Source organism: Seriola lalandi, unplaced genomic scaffold (genome assembly GCF_002814215.2).
Source record: "Seriola lalandi dorsalis isolate HSWRI2012SDOR001 ecotype SW California unplaced genomic scaffold, Sedor1 jcf7180002054948, whole genome shotgun sequence".
NCBI lineage: Eukaryota > Metazoa > Chordata > Actinopteri > Carangiformes > Carangidae > Seriola > Seriola lalandi.
This window is the reverse complement of record NW_019525499.1, coordinates 572,129-591,585: the sequence shown is the minus strand read 5'-3', so window position 1 is coordinate 591,585 and position 19,457 is coordinate 572,129. Positions and strand designations below refer to the sequence as shown.

At 40.6% G+C, this 19,457-nt stretch overlaps 3 protein-coding genes across 4 annotated transcripts in view; 2 read left to right on the top strand and 1 right to left on the bottom strand.

Moving 5' to 3' along the window:
- Positions 1-2,497, top strand: part of lrpprc (leucine-rich pentatricopeptide repeat containing) — a 57,129-nt gene extending 54,632 nt beyond the window's left edge. Inside the window, exon 38 of the mRNA XM_023394418.2 lies at positions 2,199-2,497. Within this exon, the coding sequence (XP_023250186.1) occupies positions 2,199-2,270 (72 nt within the window). The 3' untranslated portion in view covers positions 2,271-2,497. The remainder of the gene's footprint in view (positions 1-2,198) is intronic.
- A 670-nt stretch (positions 2,498-3,167) lies between these two features.
- abcg8 (ATP-binding cassette, sub-family G (WHITE), member 8) lies at positions 3,168-12,003 on the bottom strand. Its single transcript, XM_023394419.2, has 13 exons — positions 11,758-12,003; positions 10,381-10,482; positions 10,076-10,223; positions 9,271-9,509; positions 8,993-9,125; positions 8,222-8,491; positions 7,856-8,012; positions 7,304-7,405; positions 7,003-7,202; positions 5,588-5,664; positions 5,120-5,387; positions 4,840-4,967; positions 3,168-4,401 (listed from the first exon to the last, which is right to left on the bottom strand). The coding sequence occupies exons 1-13, from the start codon at positions 11,806-11,808 to the stop codon at positions 4,264-4,266; spliced, it is 2,013 nt and encodes a 670-aa protein (XP_023250187.1). The 5' UTR covers positions 11,809-12,003; the 3' UTR covers positions 3,168-4,263.
- Positions 11,967-19,457, top strand: part of abcg5 (ATP-binding cassette, sub-family G (WHITE), member 5) — an 18,377-nt gene continuing 10,886 nt past the window's right edge. Inside the window, exons 1-10 of one of the 2 annotated variants that reach the window (XM_023394420.2) lie at positions 11,967-12,106; positions 12,216-12,469; positions 12,807-12,928; positions 13,414-13,550; positions 14,758-14,856; positions 15,658-15,790; positions 16,916-17,055; positions 17,497-17,626; positions 17,777-17,990; positions 18,107-18,312. In XM_023394420.2, the coding sequence (XP_023250188.1) occupies positions 12,300-12,469; positions 12,807-12,928; positions 13,414-13,550; positions 14,758-14,856; positions 15,658-15,790; positions 16,916-17,055; positions 17,497-17,626; positions 17,777-17,990; positions 18,107-18,312 (1,351 nt within the window). In that variant the 5' untranslated portion in view covers positions 11,967-12,106; positions 12,216-12,299. The remainder of the gene's footprint in view (positions 12,107-12,215; positions 12,470-12,806; positions 12,929-13,413; positions 13,551-14,757; positions 14,857-15,657; positions 15,791-16,915; positions 17,056-17,496; positions 17,627-17,776; positions 17,991-18,106; positions 18,313-19,457) is intronic. The other variant, XM_087170466.1, reaches the window with a different exon arrangement.

The window sequence follows — 19,457 nt, the reverse complement described above, 5'->3', positions numbered from 1 at the left end:
AACAAGAGTCAAAAATATAAAGAATATTAAATTGACCATCATATAACACTAAGGAAAGTAGCCTGAATAACTAAACATTGCTAAGCTACAGTGTAATAATAATGATTTTGTAAAATGGTAACGAATCATGATCATACATGTACACACACCTATCCATGCTAATGCAACCATGCAGACATGAACAAGAGATTATGAACAGATCTGTGTATAAATACAAACACACAGCCCACAACCCCTTAACCAGTGCTGACACTTGTCCGGCTGGTGTCCTAATGCGTGCCATTGTGTGTGTGCTGTGGTCTGTGTGTGCCATAGTAATGTGAAGGAGCAGTCTGCCCGCTCAGAGTAGTTCAGTATACACAGGCCTGCCGCTAGCCTCCCGTGTTTCTTACTTTGTGTGTGTGTGTGTTGGAAATTGTGCCCCACGGTCACAGAGTACATATATTGTGTAAGCGAGATGGTGTCACTGCAATAGCCGCTCTCTTTTTCTGGCTCCAAGTGTTTTTGAGCATTTCAGCACATTGCACATTTTGTAAGTTGATGTAGCCCTATTTTTGGCAGAGGACTCACACACTCATATAAACACACACACACATAGGGAGCGCCCTCTCAGCCCCAGCACTTTGATGTGCTGTCCCCTCGAGGCAGGTGTAGGCCGAAGCCCCTCTTACCTTCCCATCACTCACCTGCAGTGCAAAGATAGAAGGAGAAAGGAGGATGAAGGCAGAGAAGCTGCTGCATTATTCACTGAATGTCAGGATAGTTAAGTGATTGCTGGGTTTTTATAAGCAGAGGCAAGGCAGAGGAGTTGCAAGGAGAGGGAAAGGTGAATAGTCCTGGTATTCAGAAGTTTCTACAAACACATCTCAGGTAGAAACCCACCTCTCCTTGTTGTTCTCCCTCTCTTCATCGATATAGAGGTTGTGTCTTTAGAATTTTCTCTAAGGTACGAAGCAGTTGTACAAGTGGTTAGACAAGACATATACAGATAGTCTGCCTTTCCTCACTGCAGGAAAATCACGTTTGACATAAAGTGTGTAATAAATCTTGGTTGGAAACATCCAAGAACAGCTGCCTCAGCATCTTCCCGACTGTTAACATCACCTGTAGCCTAATGTTAGATATTCTCTCATTGACCACCGTGACTGTCACACTTCCTTTCCTTTTTTAAACCTTGAAATCAAACGTGAACAAATATTTTTTTTTCAAAGCGTTGTTATTTTATCATCCACTAATTTCTAACAGCAGGGCCTGAAGATCCAAAGTGTTGAGTTTCTTCTTTTTAATCTTGAGTAACATCGTTGTGAATGAAACAAGAGCGGAACAGGTTTATAAAGATTTATGACAGGTATATATCAATGTGGGGTCTAATAATGCTAATGGTCCCACGTCACGAATGTAGCTCCTCATGAACAGAGAAGTTAAAACAAGCAATTTATGACTCAGAGCTGTAGTTTCTGTAGTTTCCTGAATTTATTTAGAAAAACTTGAACAAAGAAACCTGAAAAAAGTGAGAGATTTATTATAAGAACACCAAAATATTGTTGTTTCTGGAAAGAAAAGCAGCTGGTTTTTTTTCTTTTCTATTGCTTTGAACATCACAGATGAAATTTCATTCAGCTCCACTGTGTTTTTGGTGCAGGCTGAAATCTCAGAGATGGAGATTTGAAAATCTAGATCAAATCAAATCTATAGAGAAGATATTTCTGTAATTTGGGTGAACTGACCCTTTAAAGGTGTCCCAATTCCTGTCTCTTCTTCTATCGTGGACACAGTTATTTATCGGCATTAATTACTACATTAATAAGCAAACGTACATAACGTCAGGAGCTGGCGTTATCTGCAGAAAAGCTCCCACCCCACCCCCCACCCTCCCTCGTCTCAGAAAACACCCACCACAACACTTTGTCTGGATCAAAACACTGATTAATTAGCCGGGAACAGAGGCAGAGAGCGAAAAGTGTGTGTTCGGGGAGTGTGCTACAAATCCCTTATTTGTGTATTAATGGGGATTTAAAGATGAAACGAGACAACCTGGTTGGCGAGTGGAGACTATTTAGACAGACCCAGGAGGGCTCCACTGCTGCTTACTTTTGGAAAGAGGCGAGATAGAGGCAGGTGTGAGGCAGGTGAGCACTTACGCTGTTTGTTTGGAACATGTTTCATGCCAAGTCGTTTCTCTTTGATTCTCTTTCCAGGAGTCCTTCAAGTTTTATGCAAACAAGCTGAAAGAGAAACTTGGCAAAGCCCAGACGACAGCAGAGGAATAAAAAGATTCATCCTCCTCGCCTCTTACCTCCTTCCAAATCCCACTCGTTTCTTCCTTTGTCTCTTGCTTTTTTTTTTTTATATAAGTTGTTTGAGCTGAAATTTTGAGTATTATGTGTTGTAACTGTTGGATGTTCGACTCTCTCCGCTGTGAAATTGATAATGTTGACGATGAAGATGTTGAGAATGTACAGAAGTATTTATGCTAATAAACAAAGTTAGGAATCCAGTCTTCATGTGGTTTAAATGTGTCCTGTATTCACTGCTACAGTTAAGCTTTTTTTCAGGGCAGGAGGTAAAGCACAGGTGTAACTAATATCACTAATGATGGCTCAGTTAATTACACTTCTGCTGTCGCTGCTGTGACTCTGCCTGTCAATTACTGCACTAAAACTGTGAAGCACATACTGTTCTGTTGGGCGAAAAAGTCATATTGCTATATGAGTCATGATTTCAGTAAATAAATAAACAATTAGCTCCTTTTTGAGATAATGTTGTAATCAGTTACAACATATAAAAGTGTTAAAGCATGAGCATTAGTGATGACATGTTATATGTAGTAAAATAACACCAACAGGAGCCATTCCGCTGCGTACTGTGTAGTTTTTGGGGGTTTTTTTTGCTCTCCAGTACCGGCCTCAGATTCTCCTGTTTCATGTAAAACAAGCTGTTCTTGACCCAGACTGAGGCAGGACTTGGATAACACACACTGGTTCCTTCCCAAGAAGATTGTGTATTAGCTGACGTCAGAGGGTCAGTCTGGGTAGCAGAGGACATTAAGACGTAACATGGTCATCGGGAACTTTTTTTTATGAACCAGGGATACAGAACCCACAATCTTGCCATGCGATTATTTTTCTAAATAAAAAATATTGTTTATAAAAATGAGTGCAGTTGACACGGATTGGTAAAATTGTATTCATAATTGTGGACTCGGAAGAGCAGAGAACAGCAGAGTTCACACTCTTTAAAAACAAGTGATCATCATCAGGGAACATGAGTTTTACAACAGAATCTCGTACACGTAAAAAAGTTTTTTGCTGTGATGAAATAACCATCAGGATGTAAAGTATAATCACATTATCAATAACATCCATTGTTATGAAACCGAACAGCTACAAGTGACTAGACTATGTAACTGAATGATGAGTCCAAAGGATGGCAGAGATTATGAAGACAAAAATAAACACTCCAGTGGAGCAATTTGATTTAACACTTTACTAATTTGGACGCAAACCATCTCACTAAAACATTTATCGGGCTTTTGCACCAGTGCAAAAACACACAGCTTACATAATCTTCAATCTATGAGGACACAACAAGTACAAGCTCTTTTTCTTCTGAGTGTGACTTACTAAATCTCTACTGGGCTTTTTTTCAGTGCTCCCTATACTGGCACACACATTGTTAAGCTTAATAACCTTACATATACAAAAAAGATAAAGCTGTAGGAAAAAGAAGATTGAAAATGGAACAAGCAAAAGCTGCAGATGGATATCTGCCAAAGTGGCACTCTAATCATTTGCCAAGACAGAGAAGAGAGGGAGAGAGGGAAAAAAATCTGTCATTTTAAGATTGGTGTTACTGCAGTGCTCTGCTGCCATCCAGCAGCAGACAGTGGTACTGCTCCACCCAACACAAAGTGCTCACAACTCTTTTTAACTAATTATTCCCATATTTGAAGTGTAAACACTGAGTGCATATTGAGATTGTTTTGATAAGTCAAATAAAAGAGGGATTGCTGAATGAATTAATCCATACATCAAGACTTTTAGTATCCTGCGTTTTTCCCCTGAATTAAGCACTTTTTCACTATAAAACATCCTGACAGGAACCAATGTAAAACCAATGATGCAAAGCTCAGTGTCGAACCAGTCGAACTACAACCCAAATTACTTCATTCCAATGCTGAAGAAAAAAAGGCTTCTTAAACACTCTCCTCATGTGTGATTTCAGATGGGGTTTGTCTCATTGATGAAACCGGTCCAGATGTTTTCACCAGTCTTGACTAGACTTCTGTTTTATAAATTTTAAAGACACGTAATAGAGCCCCATGAAAACCAGACAGACTGCCAGCAGGACCAGATAGCATGAGAACAGAGGGTACTGGTTCATGTTCATGGCCTCCACCACCTGAGAGACAAAGAGAGAGGGTTAGAAGATGAGAAAGATGATGAACGTGTTGGTTTGTGAGCTGAGATACAAGCCTGTCCTAAAGTTTGCTGTCGGATTGCCTCAGTAACATTTAATATCTGTGGATAAATAGGACACAAGTTAAAGTTTAGAAAAACATCCGTAAATGTGAATAAATCAAAGTTTAACACTTAAAACTTGTCAAAACTAGTAACAAATACTGCTGTTGTCAACAGTTATATATCTTTGGATAAATCCATTAATGTTTCCATTAAATGGAAAATTATGCCTTTCTACACCAAAACGGTGAAACCAGAGATTCATTTTCAAACGGAGGTGCTTTGATTCTGTAGTTCCAAGATTTACAGAGTGAAATGAAACTGTCCAGGACTTCAGTAATATGAATCTGTCTGATAAATGACAGTGTATTTAACTCACGTGAATGCCGTCAACGTTGATGGTGAAGTTTCCAATGCTGACGGGGTATTTGTTTCCTCTGAACTGCACCTGCAGCATGCCCTCAAAACCCCAACGCATGAAGGAGGCGTGCGAGAGCCACGAGGCCACTGGGGAGTCAAAAACACACACAGCTGTAAGCATCTCATACTGAGCAGCATCTTTCTTTTCTGGAGCTGCTCTCTATCACACATACTGTTTTTCTTTAGGCTCCCAAGGTCGGTTAATTAATTAACTAGGAACAATTCATCTGTCTCCTCACCCAGCCACATATTCTCAAGGCTGATGACAAATCCTCCAGTCAAATAGAAGACAGTGAACAATGAATTGCCCATGAAGGCTGAAGTCTGCAGGGTAGGCAGTGCAGCAGCTACAAACAGAGCCATGGCTCGGCTGCAGTAAACCATCAGCCACACCAGTAGGAAGTTGAGCAGGAAACGGTCCGGAGCCTCGTTAAGCCCGGCCAGCCAATAGATGGGCAGACCGTAGACCAAGGTGAACACACAGTGCTCTGGTAACTCCCCGAGGACCTGATAAAAAAAACACATACTGTATTCAGTGTTGATCCTGGCGGGCGTGTTTGCATGCAGACACATACAGTACATCATATTTCCCAGTGCCACATGAGAGTAGTGTACATCACTGGGGAGGTACGTCACGCTGAAGTGTGACTCCAGCATGGAGCGAAGCTGACCCCTACTGGACATGCAGTTTTATCACTGTGGTTTACCTTGGCGAAGAAGTAGGAGGTGACAGAGTACATGCCGTCCTCCAGCTCGTGGTAGAGCATGGCTCTCTCTGTGTGACCTGCGCACGACATTCAATTTGTCTGATGAGTACATACAGTAGGTACAGCATTATAACCTGTGGTATCCCAGGCCAAAAACAAAAAGTCTCTTATTCGCGTCAAATATGAATGTACTGCACAATGTCTATTTTAGGAAAATTCCAGGATTATTTGAACATGAAGATTCATTTGCAGAGAACAGTTACCGTCTAGACTTATAATGGATTATTTATTGTTAACTTGGATTGTGTAGAATTAGGCTTGTAGGCAGTATCTAACTCAGAGTCAGAAGTTAACTTGGAATCAATTTTATAACTTTAGTTGTCACATTACCTTGACCTGACTTGAACTTGTCTTTTAATGATTGGTGATTGAATATCATATAACTCAGGGTCAAAAAACTCTGTGTCCCACTCTATCACACATCCAACTGATAATCTAGTGATAACTTTGGCTTTAATGTCTTTGCCTCGCTGTTCAGAACTATTTCACGTCCGGCTGGTTTGTTTTGTTACAGTTTTTCTCCATTGATTCACAGCACTTCTCCTGACTACGTTCTCTACGATCACAGCTCCAAATGTATTCACCTAACTTTTAATGATTTCTGGTTCTTTTCACACTGCTTTTTTTTCCTTTTCATACAATTATTATATAGAAAATCATTCACTGTGCAATAATAGGAAGAAATATAAAACTCTAAGCCAATGCATCAGTACCCATGGTCTCTCTTTCTAAGTGGAAGTGAATGATTTTTATTCAGTGTGGCATTATCAAATGAACAAATACTATGACATTTCATGTCCAGGTCACACTTCTCTCTCAAGGTTGGATATGTCCACAGTGTCTCGTCAGGGAGAAAATTACAATAGTTAGGGATAAAAAATCTTTGAACTGATTTTTAGTTGTGAAGGTTTCTTTTATGGGGAGGTTTTTATTGCAGTATTTTCTTTTTTTAGACACCAGTATGTGACATTGATGTTTGTATGGAGAGTTTGGAGAACACAGGATCTTTTGGAGCGTGCCTTTGCCATTTTGCAAAAGAAAACTAAAGTGTTTGTGTCATCTATTCTCAAACCTGGGCTTTTCTTTGCATCAAAACAATGGAGAAAAACTGTAATGATTTTGGCTGTACATCACATTTCAAACATAAAACATCACTTAAACCTGTACTTGCTTTAAACCCAAATTTGAACCTGTGACCCAGTCCTTTATGTGCTCAGATGCTAAGACTGAAGATCAGCCTTGAATGCAGTTGAAGTCGCATAAGTCAGAATTTGAATGAGAAATGTATTAACTACTTAAATGATTTGCAGACTTGACCTCTACTTTCATGCTCCTGAATGGCTTTGATTACTCACATTTAGCTATGACGTCCAGCACCACAGCAAACGGGGTGAGAGCTCCGATCATGTAGAGGAGGGCCACCGTGTCCTGGATGGACAGACGCTCTTCTCCGGCCCCGTAGTACAGACAACCGACCAGCAGTGACATGAGGAGGGCCTCGAAGCCGTGGACCAATAAGGTGACCAGGTCCCTGAAGTCATTGTACATGTGACGTCTGAGGGAGAAGAAAAGAGAGGACATCAGTGTCGCTTTTGAATGTTTGAGTGTGTGTGTGTGTGTGTGTGTGTGTGTGTGTGTGTGTGTGTGTGTTCTTACCTGATGAGGATGGTAAATTGGTGAAGTCTGCCCGGCAGTCTGTTTTTTTGCTGGGAAATTGTGATTACTTCCTCTCCTCCTGCCTTGCTGGGCTGCTGAGGGCTGCAGGAGATGCAGGGAAGAGAGCAGTGGATGAGTTACACTGGTAGAGTTTCCACAGCTACAACTTAAACTTAGATATTTTTTAGCCTCGGTCACACGAAATACAGCTGGCTTTGTAAAAACTGTAACCATAGAACAAGAAGAGGAACCCAAGAATGCCCTGTAGCACCAGGCAGTACATGTCGGAAAACAGTGATAAAGTCTGTTTCCCAGAGCTCAATACAACATATTCCACTTTCTTCTTTTGTCTAACTAACAGTCCAAAACCCAAATATATAATGTAAAAAAAATGAATGATTAACTGATTATCAAAAATAATTGCCAATTAATCTTCTGGCATTGACTAATCAATTAATTGACACAGTCTCTCAGCTCAAATATGCAGAGAAGCAAAAAGGAGCCAAACTTAAACAGACGCACAAACATATACACACATAAACACACAGATACCTTTCAGTTTGTGTTGCTGTGTTGGTCCCGGCTGGTTTCCACATGTGATCGCCTGTGTCTCTGACCTTCTCCATAAAGTGCTCAGCCAGAACTCTGGCCCGCTCCAAACACTCAGCCTCTTGCTCCGGACTGCGTCGGTCTATGCTGATCAAATCAACTGGACACACACAGACACACACAGACACACACAGACACACACACACCAACAAAATGAGGCTTGAAAAAGTAAAAAAAAGGTTTATAAAGAAGAATCTCCAACCTGTTTTTTGGATTGAGTGTGGGAGTGATAACTTTCAAACTTTCAAGGGTCTTGGAATAAAAGCACCACTCAGTGCCGTGTTGACAGCTTTCCACACACACACTAACCATAGAAGTCAGAGGGGTTGCAGTATCGTGGGCAGGGGTATCCCAGAGCGGTGAAGTAAGGCACCATGTCACGAGCAGCGCCACAGTAAACGGCTGAACCCGACGACAGCAGGACGACGAGGTCGAAGAGCTGGAAGATGTCAGATCGAGGCTGGTGGACCGACAGCAGGACCAGACGGTTTCCCCGGGCCAGGCGGGACAGTGTGATCACCAGGTTGTGGGCTGTGAAGCTGTCCAGTCCTGATGTGGGCTCATCCAGGATCAAAATACCTGGAATGTAAAAAAGACCAGTTCAACAGTCCATAAAAAGACATGACTCTCTGCCTGCTGGTCTGAATTGTCCCCTCCTGTCCTAACTCTGGTGATCACTGGTGATTCGGGAGTAGTGGATCCAGACTGGTGTAATATCGGGCGCACATTTTAATCTGTAGAGGAAAATCTGTAGAGGTTTTGCTTTTGTAAAGTTCAGCAAATACAGGCAACAGCAAAATGTCTACATCTGCGTGACCTAACTGCTACTATTACTTTCCTTTCGTATAGGTCACACAGGTTGACACGTACAGTAAGTGACGGAGCTGACAATAACTGAACAGCTGACGAGAATCTGCCTGATAATCATGATTAAGCATCTGAATCTGTGATTTTATGATTAAGATACAAGCCTAGTTCCACAAGAAGTCTTACACCCAAAAAGGCCAGACAGGCTTAAAGGATTAAACTTCAAAATAAAAGCTAAAAGGGAGTTCTACAGTTTAAGAGGCTGTCTCTCACCGGGGTTCCAGAGAAGTTGGACAGCTATACTGACTCTCCTCCTCTCTCCTCCAGACACACCCCTCACATAGTCGTTTCCCACCCTGGTGTGTGCACACTGTCGCAGCCGCAACTCTGCGATGACATCATCCACCTGTGACAGGAAACATAGAAAACATGGTTTATCACATGTAATTTAAATGGTCTAATTTTGACAGCACACAGAACAGATGATAATCATTTACTGTTTGATGTGTCATGCCACTTTGAGTTTGTTTATTTATTGAACTTAATGTTACCCTCTGGTCCCTCTGAGCCTGTGTGAAGTGGGTGGGGAGCCTCAGTTTGGCAACAAAGGCGAGAGTCTCGCGGACGGTGAGGTGAGGGAGGAGGCGGTCGTCTTGACGGACATGGGCGATGCTTTTCTTCACCAGATGCGGCGTGTTGGGTTTCCCGTTGATCAGAATCTGACCGGACGTCGTCGTGCCGCCCTCATCCCGACATGTTAATATGTCCAGCAAAGATGTTTTACCACAACCTGAGAGAAGATGATTACGCATTTAAAGCAGGTCTCACTTTAGTTTTTTCTATAAAATAAAAAATGTTTTTTTTATCTCTGCTCTATAATAACTTTTACAGTGGAATGTAGCTATTATTCAGCTAATACTTTTTTAAAAGGTACTTTTAATTAAATGACCGAGGACCAAAGAGATAAATCTCTTTAATATAATTCAAACTTATAAAGCAGATCTTTTTTTCTTTTTTTTCTTTGTTCCAACCCCGTCAATCATCCCATGACCCTTCAGATTTATCTTGTGATTTTAACTTGTGATAGAGTATTTTTTCATTGTGGTGTTGGCACTTGTATGTAAGTCGTGAACCTGAGTCCTTCTTCCACCACTGCATGCAGCTACTCCACATTGCAGTTTGAAAACAAGGGCTTAATTGTACATATGAACAATGCTGCTGACAGGACCTTCAGGACCTTGACAGTGGAAAGGCAGGTGGAGGAATTACATTATCCAAGGAGGCCCTTACATCCATTACTTTGATTAAACACAGTAATGCTTACACACAGATTTGTTTGTGTTGTGTGTCTGTCACCTGAGCTGCCGATGACAGCCAGCATCTGACCGCTGTGGACTCGGAGGCTGAGCTTGTTGATGGCCGTCTGCTTGTTTCCTTTTACCTCCCACGGCAGTTTGAACTCTGATAACCTCTCATACCAGGGGATTTGAGCTGCTGTGTCTACCTGCAAGCACAAACATACACACACTTACACCATGTGCACATACAGCATGCATATGCCCAGTACGATACACACAAACATGCACACACATGAAGAGGTTAAAACAGTTAAAAGCTAAAGATAACTGCATACGAAAGCAGAGCGGGTATCAGTCAGTTACCTCATAGTGCAGGTTGTTGACCTCAAGCTCGTTGCACCCTCCACTGTAGGTGAAGTAGAGGCTGCTGTCTTCTTCACTTGAGAATAACTCTGTGTCTTGATGCTGTTAAAGAGTAGCAGACAGGTCAATTAGTTTCATACAGGCAAGGATGCACTCATTTGAAGTTTTAGTTGGATCTGTGTAATTACTGAAAGACAAACTGCAACAAAAACCATGTAAGTAAAGGTGCAGATAAAACTCTTTTACAAATTTTTTTTTTGCTTATATACTTCACTCAGTGAAAATCAATCTTAACAGTGCTATAGTATCTACAGTCTTTAATTTGAACTTTAGTAATTCATTTATTGGACAATTTCAATGACTCATCTGTTTTATGATCACTGTGTGCATGCACGAGCATGTGAAAGCTTGTGTGTGTCTGTGTGTCTGTGTGTGTGCGTGTGTGATATCATGTATTGGCATGTATCTGCTTGTGTGTTTGTAAATGCAAATAGTTGCCTGAGACCTTTTGTGGTTCCAGAGTCCATTTGAAAATGATCCAAGTATTATCATTACATAATCCCTAAATTTCTCCAATAAAATAAAAGTATAATCATGAGTCACCACGGAGCACATGCTCACACCAAATCTACTGTACATACTGTACATTATATTTCAATGTTGATATTGTAGATGTCATGTAAAGGATCACTCCTGGTTTTTTCTTTAGCACATTAGCCTGCAGAGTATCTCTGAAAATGTTTGTAGTTCAGACATTCAAAACGTTGTCATTCTTTATGCAGCTGTTCTGACCAGTTCTCGCCAGATGTGGTAACAGAAATAGGAGAGTATAACCTACTGCGACCATATTTCTCCAGTGATAAACCAGACTTCATATCAATTGTGATTAAAGCCAAATAGAAGCACAAAAATATACAGCTAAAGCATTCATAGTAAAATTCATTCATATGAAAATATTGTATATTTTCTAGATAAGTTATAAATTAGGTATTTGAAATATTAAAGCAATTGCATTTTTGATATCAAGGTTGATATCTTCAATGAAAAAACTAACTTTTTTCTTCAAACTGGGGAACTGTGTTTGGAAATAATAAATTACCATGTTAAATGACATTAACAAACTCCCAGCAACAGAAACACATTGTGAAAATGCTCTCAATCACACTGGGATCTTTTGACTATCATACCCGCATTATAATCAGATTCAGGCACCACAAAGTTCAATGACTAAAATTATGTAGCAGTCAGAGGGAGAAGCTTCAAGAAGAAGAGTCAACAGAACATTTACACATGGATTTTGATTCAACAAAAGTTTCTCAGTATATTTGCCTTCAAGGGACTAAAAACTATACGTTTGATCCCATGTCACAGACTGACCTGCGAGGAGCCTTTTTTGTAATTGATGCCGTTGTCTATGTCTGTGTCCATGATGATGCAAGTTGCTGGTTGATGTTTGTAAGGTCAAGAGGTCAATGCCCCCTTTTTCCTCTTCTAATAAGATCCCCTCTTTTTCTCTCTCAGGGTATGTGCCGTTGTTGCTCTGTTGTTCACTGTTTCTTCCCCCTGCTCTGTAGTTTGACTCCAGTCCAGCTCACAAGCCTTTTCTCTCAAGGCGTCCAAGTTCATGCCATGTCAGTTCTTCATCTGCTCCGTCATAGCTGTTCTGGTAGCAGCGCACGATTTGAGGACTGAGGTGGGACTGACGGCCAGTCAATCTACTCGGCATGTGTGTTTTTTTCTTCTTTATACAACTCCAGATCAAAGTTCTCTAAGATAACGCAACATTCACTGTGTGTTTATGGTTCCTGAGGGACTCACACTGCTGCTCTGTGCAGGGGAATGGGTGCAGAGATATGAACAAACTGCTCTGAGACGGACTTGATAGACTTGTCGTTTGAAGCAGTAGACTGGCCAGAGACATGAACAGATTTTATTCAATGGAGGCAGCGGAGCCAGAGAACGGGACCAAAGTTAGAGAGTCCTTTAAGTTTGTGTCAGAGGTGAAGAGGGATATATGGAAGGACGGCCGAGACGAGCGATCACAGCCCTCCTGTTGTCTCAGTGTCAGCAAAATCTCCTACACAGTCAGGTAAATGCTGCAGAAACAGAATCTGAGAATCAACTAGTTTATCAATCAAAAGTTTGGGTCAAATTATCTTTAATTAGGTGGTCTGACTCTCATTGCTAATGAAATAGCATGTACTACATGGACACTTCAACTGTTTGTCTACCGTCTGTAGTGTAATGAAACATCTTGTTGATTGTTGATACTGTGTGTGTGTGTGTGTGTGTGTGTACATATATATGTATATTTCTAAAACAAATGACGACCAGTTTCACAGTGGGGATTGATTCTGTTCTGAGAATGATAAAAATGCTGCCCATGTGTGTGTGTGTGTGTGTGTCTGTGTGTCTGTGTGTTGCAGTGAGCGTGTGGGTCCATGGTGGGACTTACCCTCTTACAGGAAGCGATGGACTCGTCAGATCCTCAATGATGTCTCCTTCCACGTAGACAGTGGGCAGATCATGGGCATACTTGGCAATTCAGGTTTGTACTCAGCTCAGTCCAAAGGGCAAAAGTGTTTAAACTGGACAAAAAATGAAGTAGTTAAAATAAATCTGATATTTGCATAAAGAGCATTTTCTAATGGAAATGGCTCCGAGATGGTTCTGATTGGTTTCGGTATTAGACACTCAATGCAAGATATGATTTATGTATTTCTGAGTTTGAAAGTGGTCCCTTGTTGTTCAGGAGCCCAGTTCAAGGCCAGTGTGATCACAGAGAAAGCTATTAATAATAATGAGGCAACACTCTTTCTTCAAAAATAAAATGGACAGAACCATAAAAGAAAGAGTGAAGAATGTGTTCGGATAATCCTTCTGTTGGCCAATCTAAAATAAAACCCCTAAATATTTAAAATGCTCTTAAATCTATGACCAGATGTACCTGGTCTTTACAAATGAATTTATCTGTGTGTGTGTGTGTGTGTGTGTGTGTGTGTGTGTGTGTGTGTGTGTTTTTGCATTGTAAAGGCTCAGGAAAGACAACGTTACTGGATGCCATCTCAGGGAGGATTGGAAACCGTGGGACACTGTTGGGGGAGGTCTTCATCAACGGCAGGAAACTTAAGAGAGAAGAGTATCAGGACTGCTTCTCCTATGTGCTGCAGGTAACACACATACAGCACAGTGCAAAACAGCAGTTATTTTTCATCTCAAAAATCAAACTTGTTTGTTCTTGATGTCTCAAACTTAAGCCTTAAGAACTACCCCAACAAGACATACAACTGAAAATAAAACAGGCTACTGTGTTTTTTTTCTAATCATGTACCTGGAACAAGATGTTGTGAGATACCTCTTCCAAACTGCTGCATCTCATTATCTATACTTGTACACTAAAGCTGTAGTGTTAAATGAAATATTGCCAACACATTAATAAAGAGACTGAAAAGAGTTTTGAAAACTATCAGCACGTAATCACATGCACATTTCACTTTACCCTAGTTCTCATCACACACTGACATCAGGTTAAACTTTGCCCTACAGTATCACATGTGAGCGGCCACATGCAGATGGTTTGTATGTATTTAAGTTGCCTGAGTTACTAACCACCAGTAAAAAAAAAAATTAAATGAACACACACCATTTTTCAAAAACTCCTGAAAGGCTGCCCCGGCCTCTGTATGAAATTAACTTAAGACCCTTGATAGCCTCCTCATATACTTAATCTCTCAATGAGAGGTGCTCAAGTGTATCCAAAGCCTGAATTAAAAACACTGGCTTAAAACTGGCCTTGCTTCCTTTCAAATCATCTCTCTCTTCTCGCTGATAGCAGCCCCCCCTGCTCTCTAAGCCTCGTCATTAACTCCCGCTGCTAAGCTGAAGATGAGGAGGTGATATGAGCTCCTGATATTAAAGTCATTCAGATGAGAGACTGAGGAGAAGTGGGACTGGGAGGTGCCACGTGTTAATTGAGGCAGGCAGCAGGTTCATGAGGTTCAAGTAATGTGTGTGTGTGCGTTTGTGTGTGAGTGTGTGCACATGTCTGTGGCAAAGGTAGATTACAGTTGGCTTGCACACGCATATGTGAACATACAAGTATATAGTATACTACTGTATGTGTCCAACATGGATATACCCTGGTTTGCAGGGATGTGCAAAGATGTGTGTGATAAATTCTGAAATCAACACTTTTCTAATTCTAAGGATGTAGACAAATAGTCTTCAGACAAATCTCTGTAAATCTCTATGTAAAAATGGAGGAAGATTCTACTACAAGGCCTCCAAAATCTATGAGATATTGGTCTGCATCCCCTTTGTGTTTCATGTTGTTTCTTTTCATCATTACCCTCTTTTCCCTCTCTCTGTCGTTTTCAGAGTGATAACTTGTTGAGTTATCTGACAGTGGAGGAGACTCTGACGTACACAGCCCAGCTGGCCCTGCGGAAACATTCGGCTAAAGCCATCCAGAAAAAGGTGACTCTTGAGAGCATCGTCTGCTCTGTCCCCTATCTTACTTTTCTTTAGCTAAACTTGACATTTGGTCTGTCTGGGGAAAAGACAAAAGGCCAGAACCAGAGAGGAAACAGAATGTGTATCTCTTTATATCAATGAAAGCAAGGTTTTCAGCAACATCAATGCTAATGGTTATGCCCAACCTAAATTTAGAAGATATATAACAAGTTTTTGTTCTCGCTCTAGAGCATTGTGATATTCTGCTGTGAATTTCACAAGAGTATGTAAGCCAAATATAGTTTAGTCCCACATAGTTCTAGGAAAGTTATGTCTGGCATTAGGATGACAAAGAATATGTGAGATTTAAACATTATTTCAAAGGTTAAATGAGTTGGACATTCCTTGTAATCCCTGTGTCTTAAGCACACGTGTATCTACATGTTAAAAAAAAGGGTTCTTTGCTTCATCAGTGCTCTGTTACAGCTACTTAGCATATGCAGCTGATATGTTTATCACATGATGATTCTAATGTCAAAGCAGCTTTCAAGAAACTTGACAGTCAGTTTTAGTCGGTTTACATATGTCCATCTTATTTTCAAACTCAATAATGTATAAAAATGTATTACTTTAAATCCCTTTATGTAGATATTGCATAATCATGTTTTAAATTGATGACTTGACAGAAGACCAAATATCAGAAATATTTATATGAATAGCTAGAAGGAGAAAGTATTCATTCTAATAATAATACGTACTAGCAGGCCCTTGTCAGCTAATTTGTTAGTAATAGTCACCTGACCCTTGACCTCTGGCTCCTTGCAGGTGTCGGCGGTGATGGCCGAGTTGAGCCTTAGTCATGTGGCCCACAGTGTTATTGGAGGTCGTGTTTTCCCAGGGATCTCTGGGGGTGAGAGGAGAAGGGTCTCCATCGCCAGCCAGCTTCTTCAGGACCCGAGTGAGTATGCTGAGTTTACGTCTGCAGCTAGGATGTGCCTGAGGAGAATTACAGGAATTTTATCTGCGTATCAGCAACATCAGAACCTCCAAAATGTGCTATCGCTGCAAATCATGATGATGAGGTGAAGTGAGGTAAAAGCCCTTATTCCTTAAATTCTTAAGCCTTTGCAGAACTTGAATGAGGAGATATAGAGTCGATAAACTGAGGCATTAGAGCGGATTTGAGAAGCTTTGAGACACGTGGGGTAAGTATTATACAAAATGGGCTTGAGCACAATATCAGAAAGATAATGTTTAGCACACAAGTTTAGTAAATTATGCATATAACAAATGATATTTCATACATATATTCTTGGAAGCAACAGGACCAGAGCAGGATTGTGCCATCCTGAGAATAGAAGAAAGTTCACCACACGACCTGTCTCTCCCTGAACTGTTTTACAAGTCCACAGTGAAAAGCAAATGATCTAAGTAAAAGAGGAATAAGAAAAGGACAGAGAAGGGGACGGAGAGAGAGATGGAGAAGAGTAATGAAAGACTGGGTTATCACACCACGAAGGGAATGAGCAGAGACTCACCTCTGTGTGTGTGTGTGTGTGTGTGTGTGTGTGTGTGTGTGTGTGTGTGTGTGTGTGTGTGTGTGTGCGCGCTCATCCCAGGTGTAGTTTATCAGGTCTACAGTCCTCCAGGGAGGATGAAGGGTCTCAGTCCTCATTCAGGATTATAGAATAGCCATGGACACACACGTACACACACACAGAGTCACACACAGAGTAATGAGGAGTTCCCATTCGCTGCCTCTCCAATCAACCAGGAAATGAATTAATCTCACAATTAAAGCATCTGCTAATTCCACTCTGCTTTCATAATGCAAAGAGGCAATCTTTTAATTGTCCTAATTAGAGTAATTAACTTAAAAAAAAAGAACTGACTTATCTTCATAAGTTAAGTTGGCCCCGCTGAGAGTCCCACATGTGCCACTTAATAAAAAGTACATTTAAAAGTTTTCCAACTTACAAAGAAGAAAAAAAGTTATTGTCCGGCCTTTCTCTTGTTCTCAATTTTTCAATGTGCGACAAACCTGTACAAGGGCGATGACGTCATCGGGCTGATGTCGTTGCAGGGGTGATCTTATTGGATGAGCCGACCACAGGCCTGGACAGTATGACCGCCAATCAGATTGTCGTGCTGCTGGCAGAGCTGGCCCGGAGGAACCGTATCGTCATAGTAACCATCCACCAACCACGATCCGAGCTCTTCAGGGTGGGTTTTCCAAGATGATCTGGAGAAAGAGTGACTACTTGACTGAAACTTCCCTTTCTATCTTGAAAAAATACACACATGCCCAGATGTATAAATAATAGTGACTTTATTTGTCCACTTTATTAGTCTGAGTCAGACTGTTGAAGCCTCGTAAGTCATTTTCACTCTGGATTTTGTCTTCCATCTTTTACAATACAATTTCATTAGGGAGACGTCTGTTCTTGGTTGTTGTGCACAGGAGAAACAACTACAGCAATCAAAAACAATTTCAATGTACGGGCATGCAAGTGCTGTTTTCACACTTGAAAAACTTGAAAAAATGCAAACCGATCCTTTAACATTAAAAAGCTTGCAATTTCCTTACAAGACAGAAGACTGTGAGATGTTTGCTGATGATGTTAAACTATTTGTTGTTGTGTGTGTGACTATGTGTGTGTACAGGTGTTCAGCAGGATAGCTATAATGAGCCGTGGAGAGCTGGTGTTCTGTGGACAGCCAGAAGAGATGGTGGGCTTCTTCAGTCAATGTGGATATGAGTGTCCAGAGTACTGCAACCCCTTTGACATCTATGGTACTGTATGCTATTGCCCTGGACTAGTTATCACACAGCTCCCCACAAATAAAGAATATGTGCAGTAGATCTACACAGTATCTAATATACAGTAATTAAGCCTGTGTATGATGTTCATTAAAATATTCAAACTACTTTGATGTTACACAGTTGACTTCACCTCAGTGGACACACGCAACAGCGAGAGGGAGGCAGCCACATTCAGTCGCATGCATGAGATCACTTCATCCTACCAGAGGTCTGACATCTACCGGAGCATGCTCGGAAATATAGAGCAGAGTCTGCAGCGGGAAGAGAAGCCAGCCATCCCCTTCAAGAGCAAAGAGTCACCCAACGGTGCAGCCAAACTTGAGGTTCTGCTCAGGTCAGTGCTGAGCAAGTTTCCTCTGAGAAGACAAAGTCTGTATAAAAAAAAAAAATGATATGAACTTTAACTTAAACAACATAAAATATTAGATTAATTTCTTCTGTGTGTTGCAGGCGGACTGCAAGAAACCTGTCCAGAGATAGGATGGGTGTTCTGATGCGCCTGTCGCAGAACCTGATCTACGGTCTCTTTGTGGCCTTCTTCGTCATGCGTTTAGACATTGATGTCTCCAAGGGTGCTGTGCAGGACCGCATTGGCATCATCTATCAGTGCATTGGTGCTTCGCCCTACACCGGCATGCTGAACGCTGTAGCTCTCTGTGAGTTCCACCAACACCAAACTTCTACATGGGGCATAGTTGGGGCATTAATCTTAATGCTGAAATATCATAGGCAAAAGACGAAGTAACGTTTTAACTGTGCAGTGATTTACCTTATTTCAGTAGTTACATAATGTGTGGGTAACATTACGGTCCATCAAACAGCATGTGTCTGATAACATCACCCAATAAATATCTACACAAGGTGGATATGATGTCTTTGGGAAAATTGTGAACCTTACTAAACCTTCACCTTTATAAAAGTGATGCATTATCTTTGTTAAACAGGATATTTGAAAGGCCTTTATATCAACGGCCTAAACTTGGCGTATTTAGATATAAGTGACATGGGCATCCTGTCAGGGGGCGCCAGGATGTCGCAAAAACAAATAGTTATAGTTTTTGACGTGCAATTGATTTTTTATTGCTCATTTGTACATCACTTCAATGACACAAGGGCGTAGGTTTGCATATGGACGGTATGGACATATTCCTACCATTATTTTGGGAAAACAGAATTGACGTCTGTGACGTCTGTGACGTTTTTGGACGTTTTTGGACTTTTTGGACGTTTTTTGACTTTTTTATTTTTTACTATACTATAACGTTTTTTTGATGTTTTTATGCCTTATTATACTATGACGATTTATGCCTTGCTACACTATGACATTTTTTAATGTTTATATGCTTTGTTATAAAATGACGTTTTTGTCGTTTTTATGCCTTGTTATAAAATTATGTTTTTTTGTCATTTTTATGCTTTGTTATACTATGACGTTTTATGCCTTAATATACTATGACGTTTTTTGACATTTTTATGCCTTATTATAAAATGACATTTTTTGACGTTTTATGCCTTACTATACTATGACGTTTTATGACATTTTTATGCCTTATTATAAAATGACATTTTTTGACGTTTTATGCCTTATTATACTATGACGTTTTTTGACATTTTTATGCCTTATTATAAAATGACATTTTTTGACGTTTTATGCCTTACTATACTATGACGTTTTATGCCTTACTATACTATGACGTTTTTTGACATTTTTATGCCTTACTATACTATGACGTTTTTTAACGTTTTTATGCCTTACTATACTATGATGTTTTTTGATGTTTTTATGTCTTACTATACTATG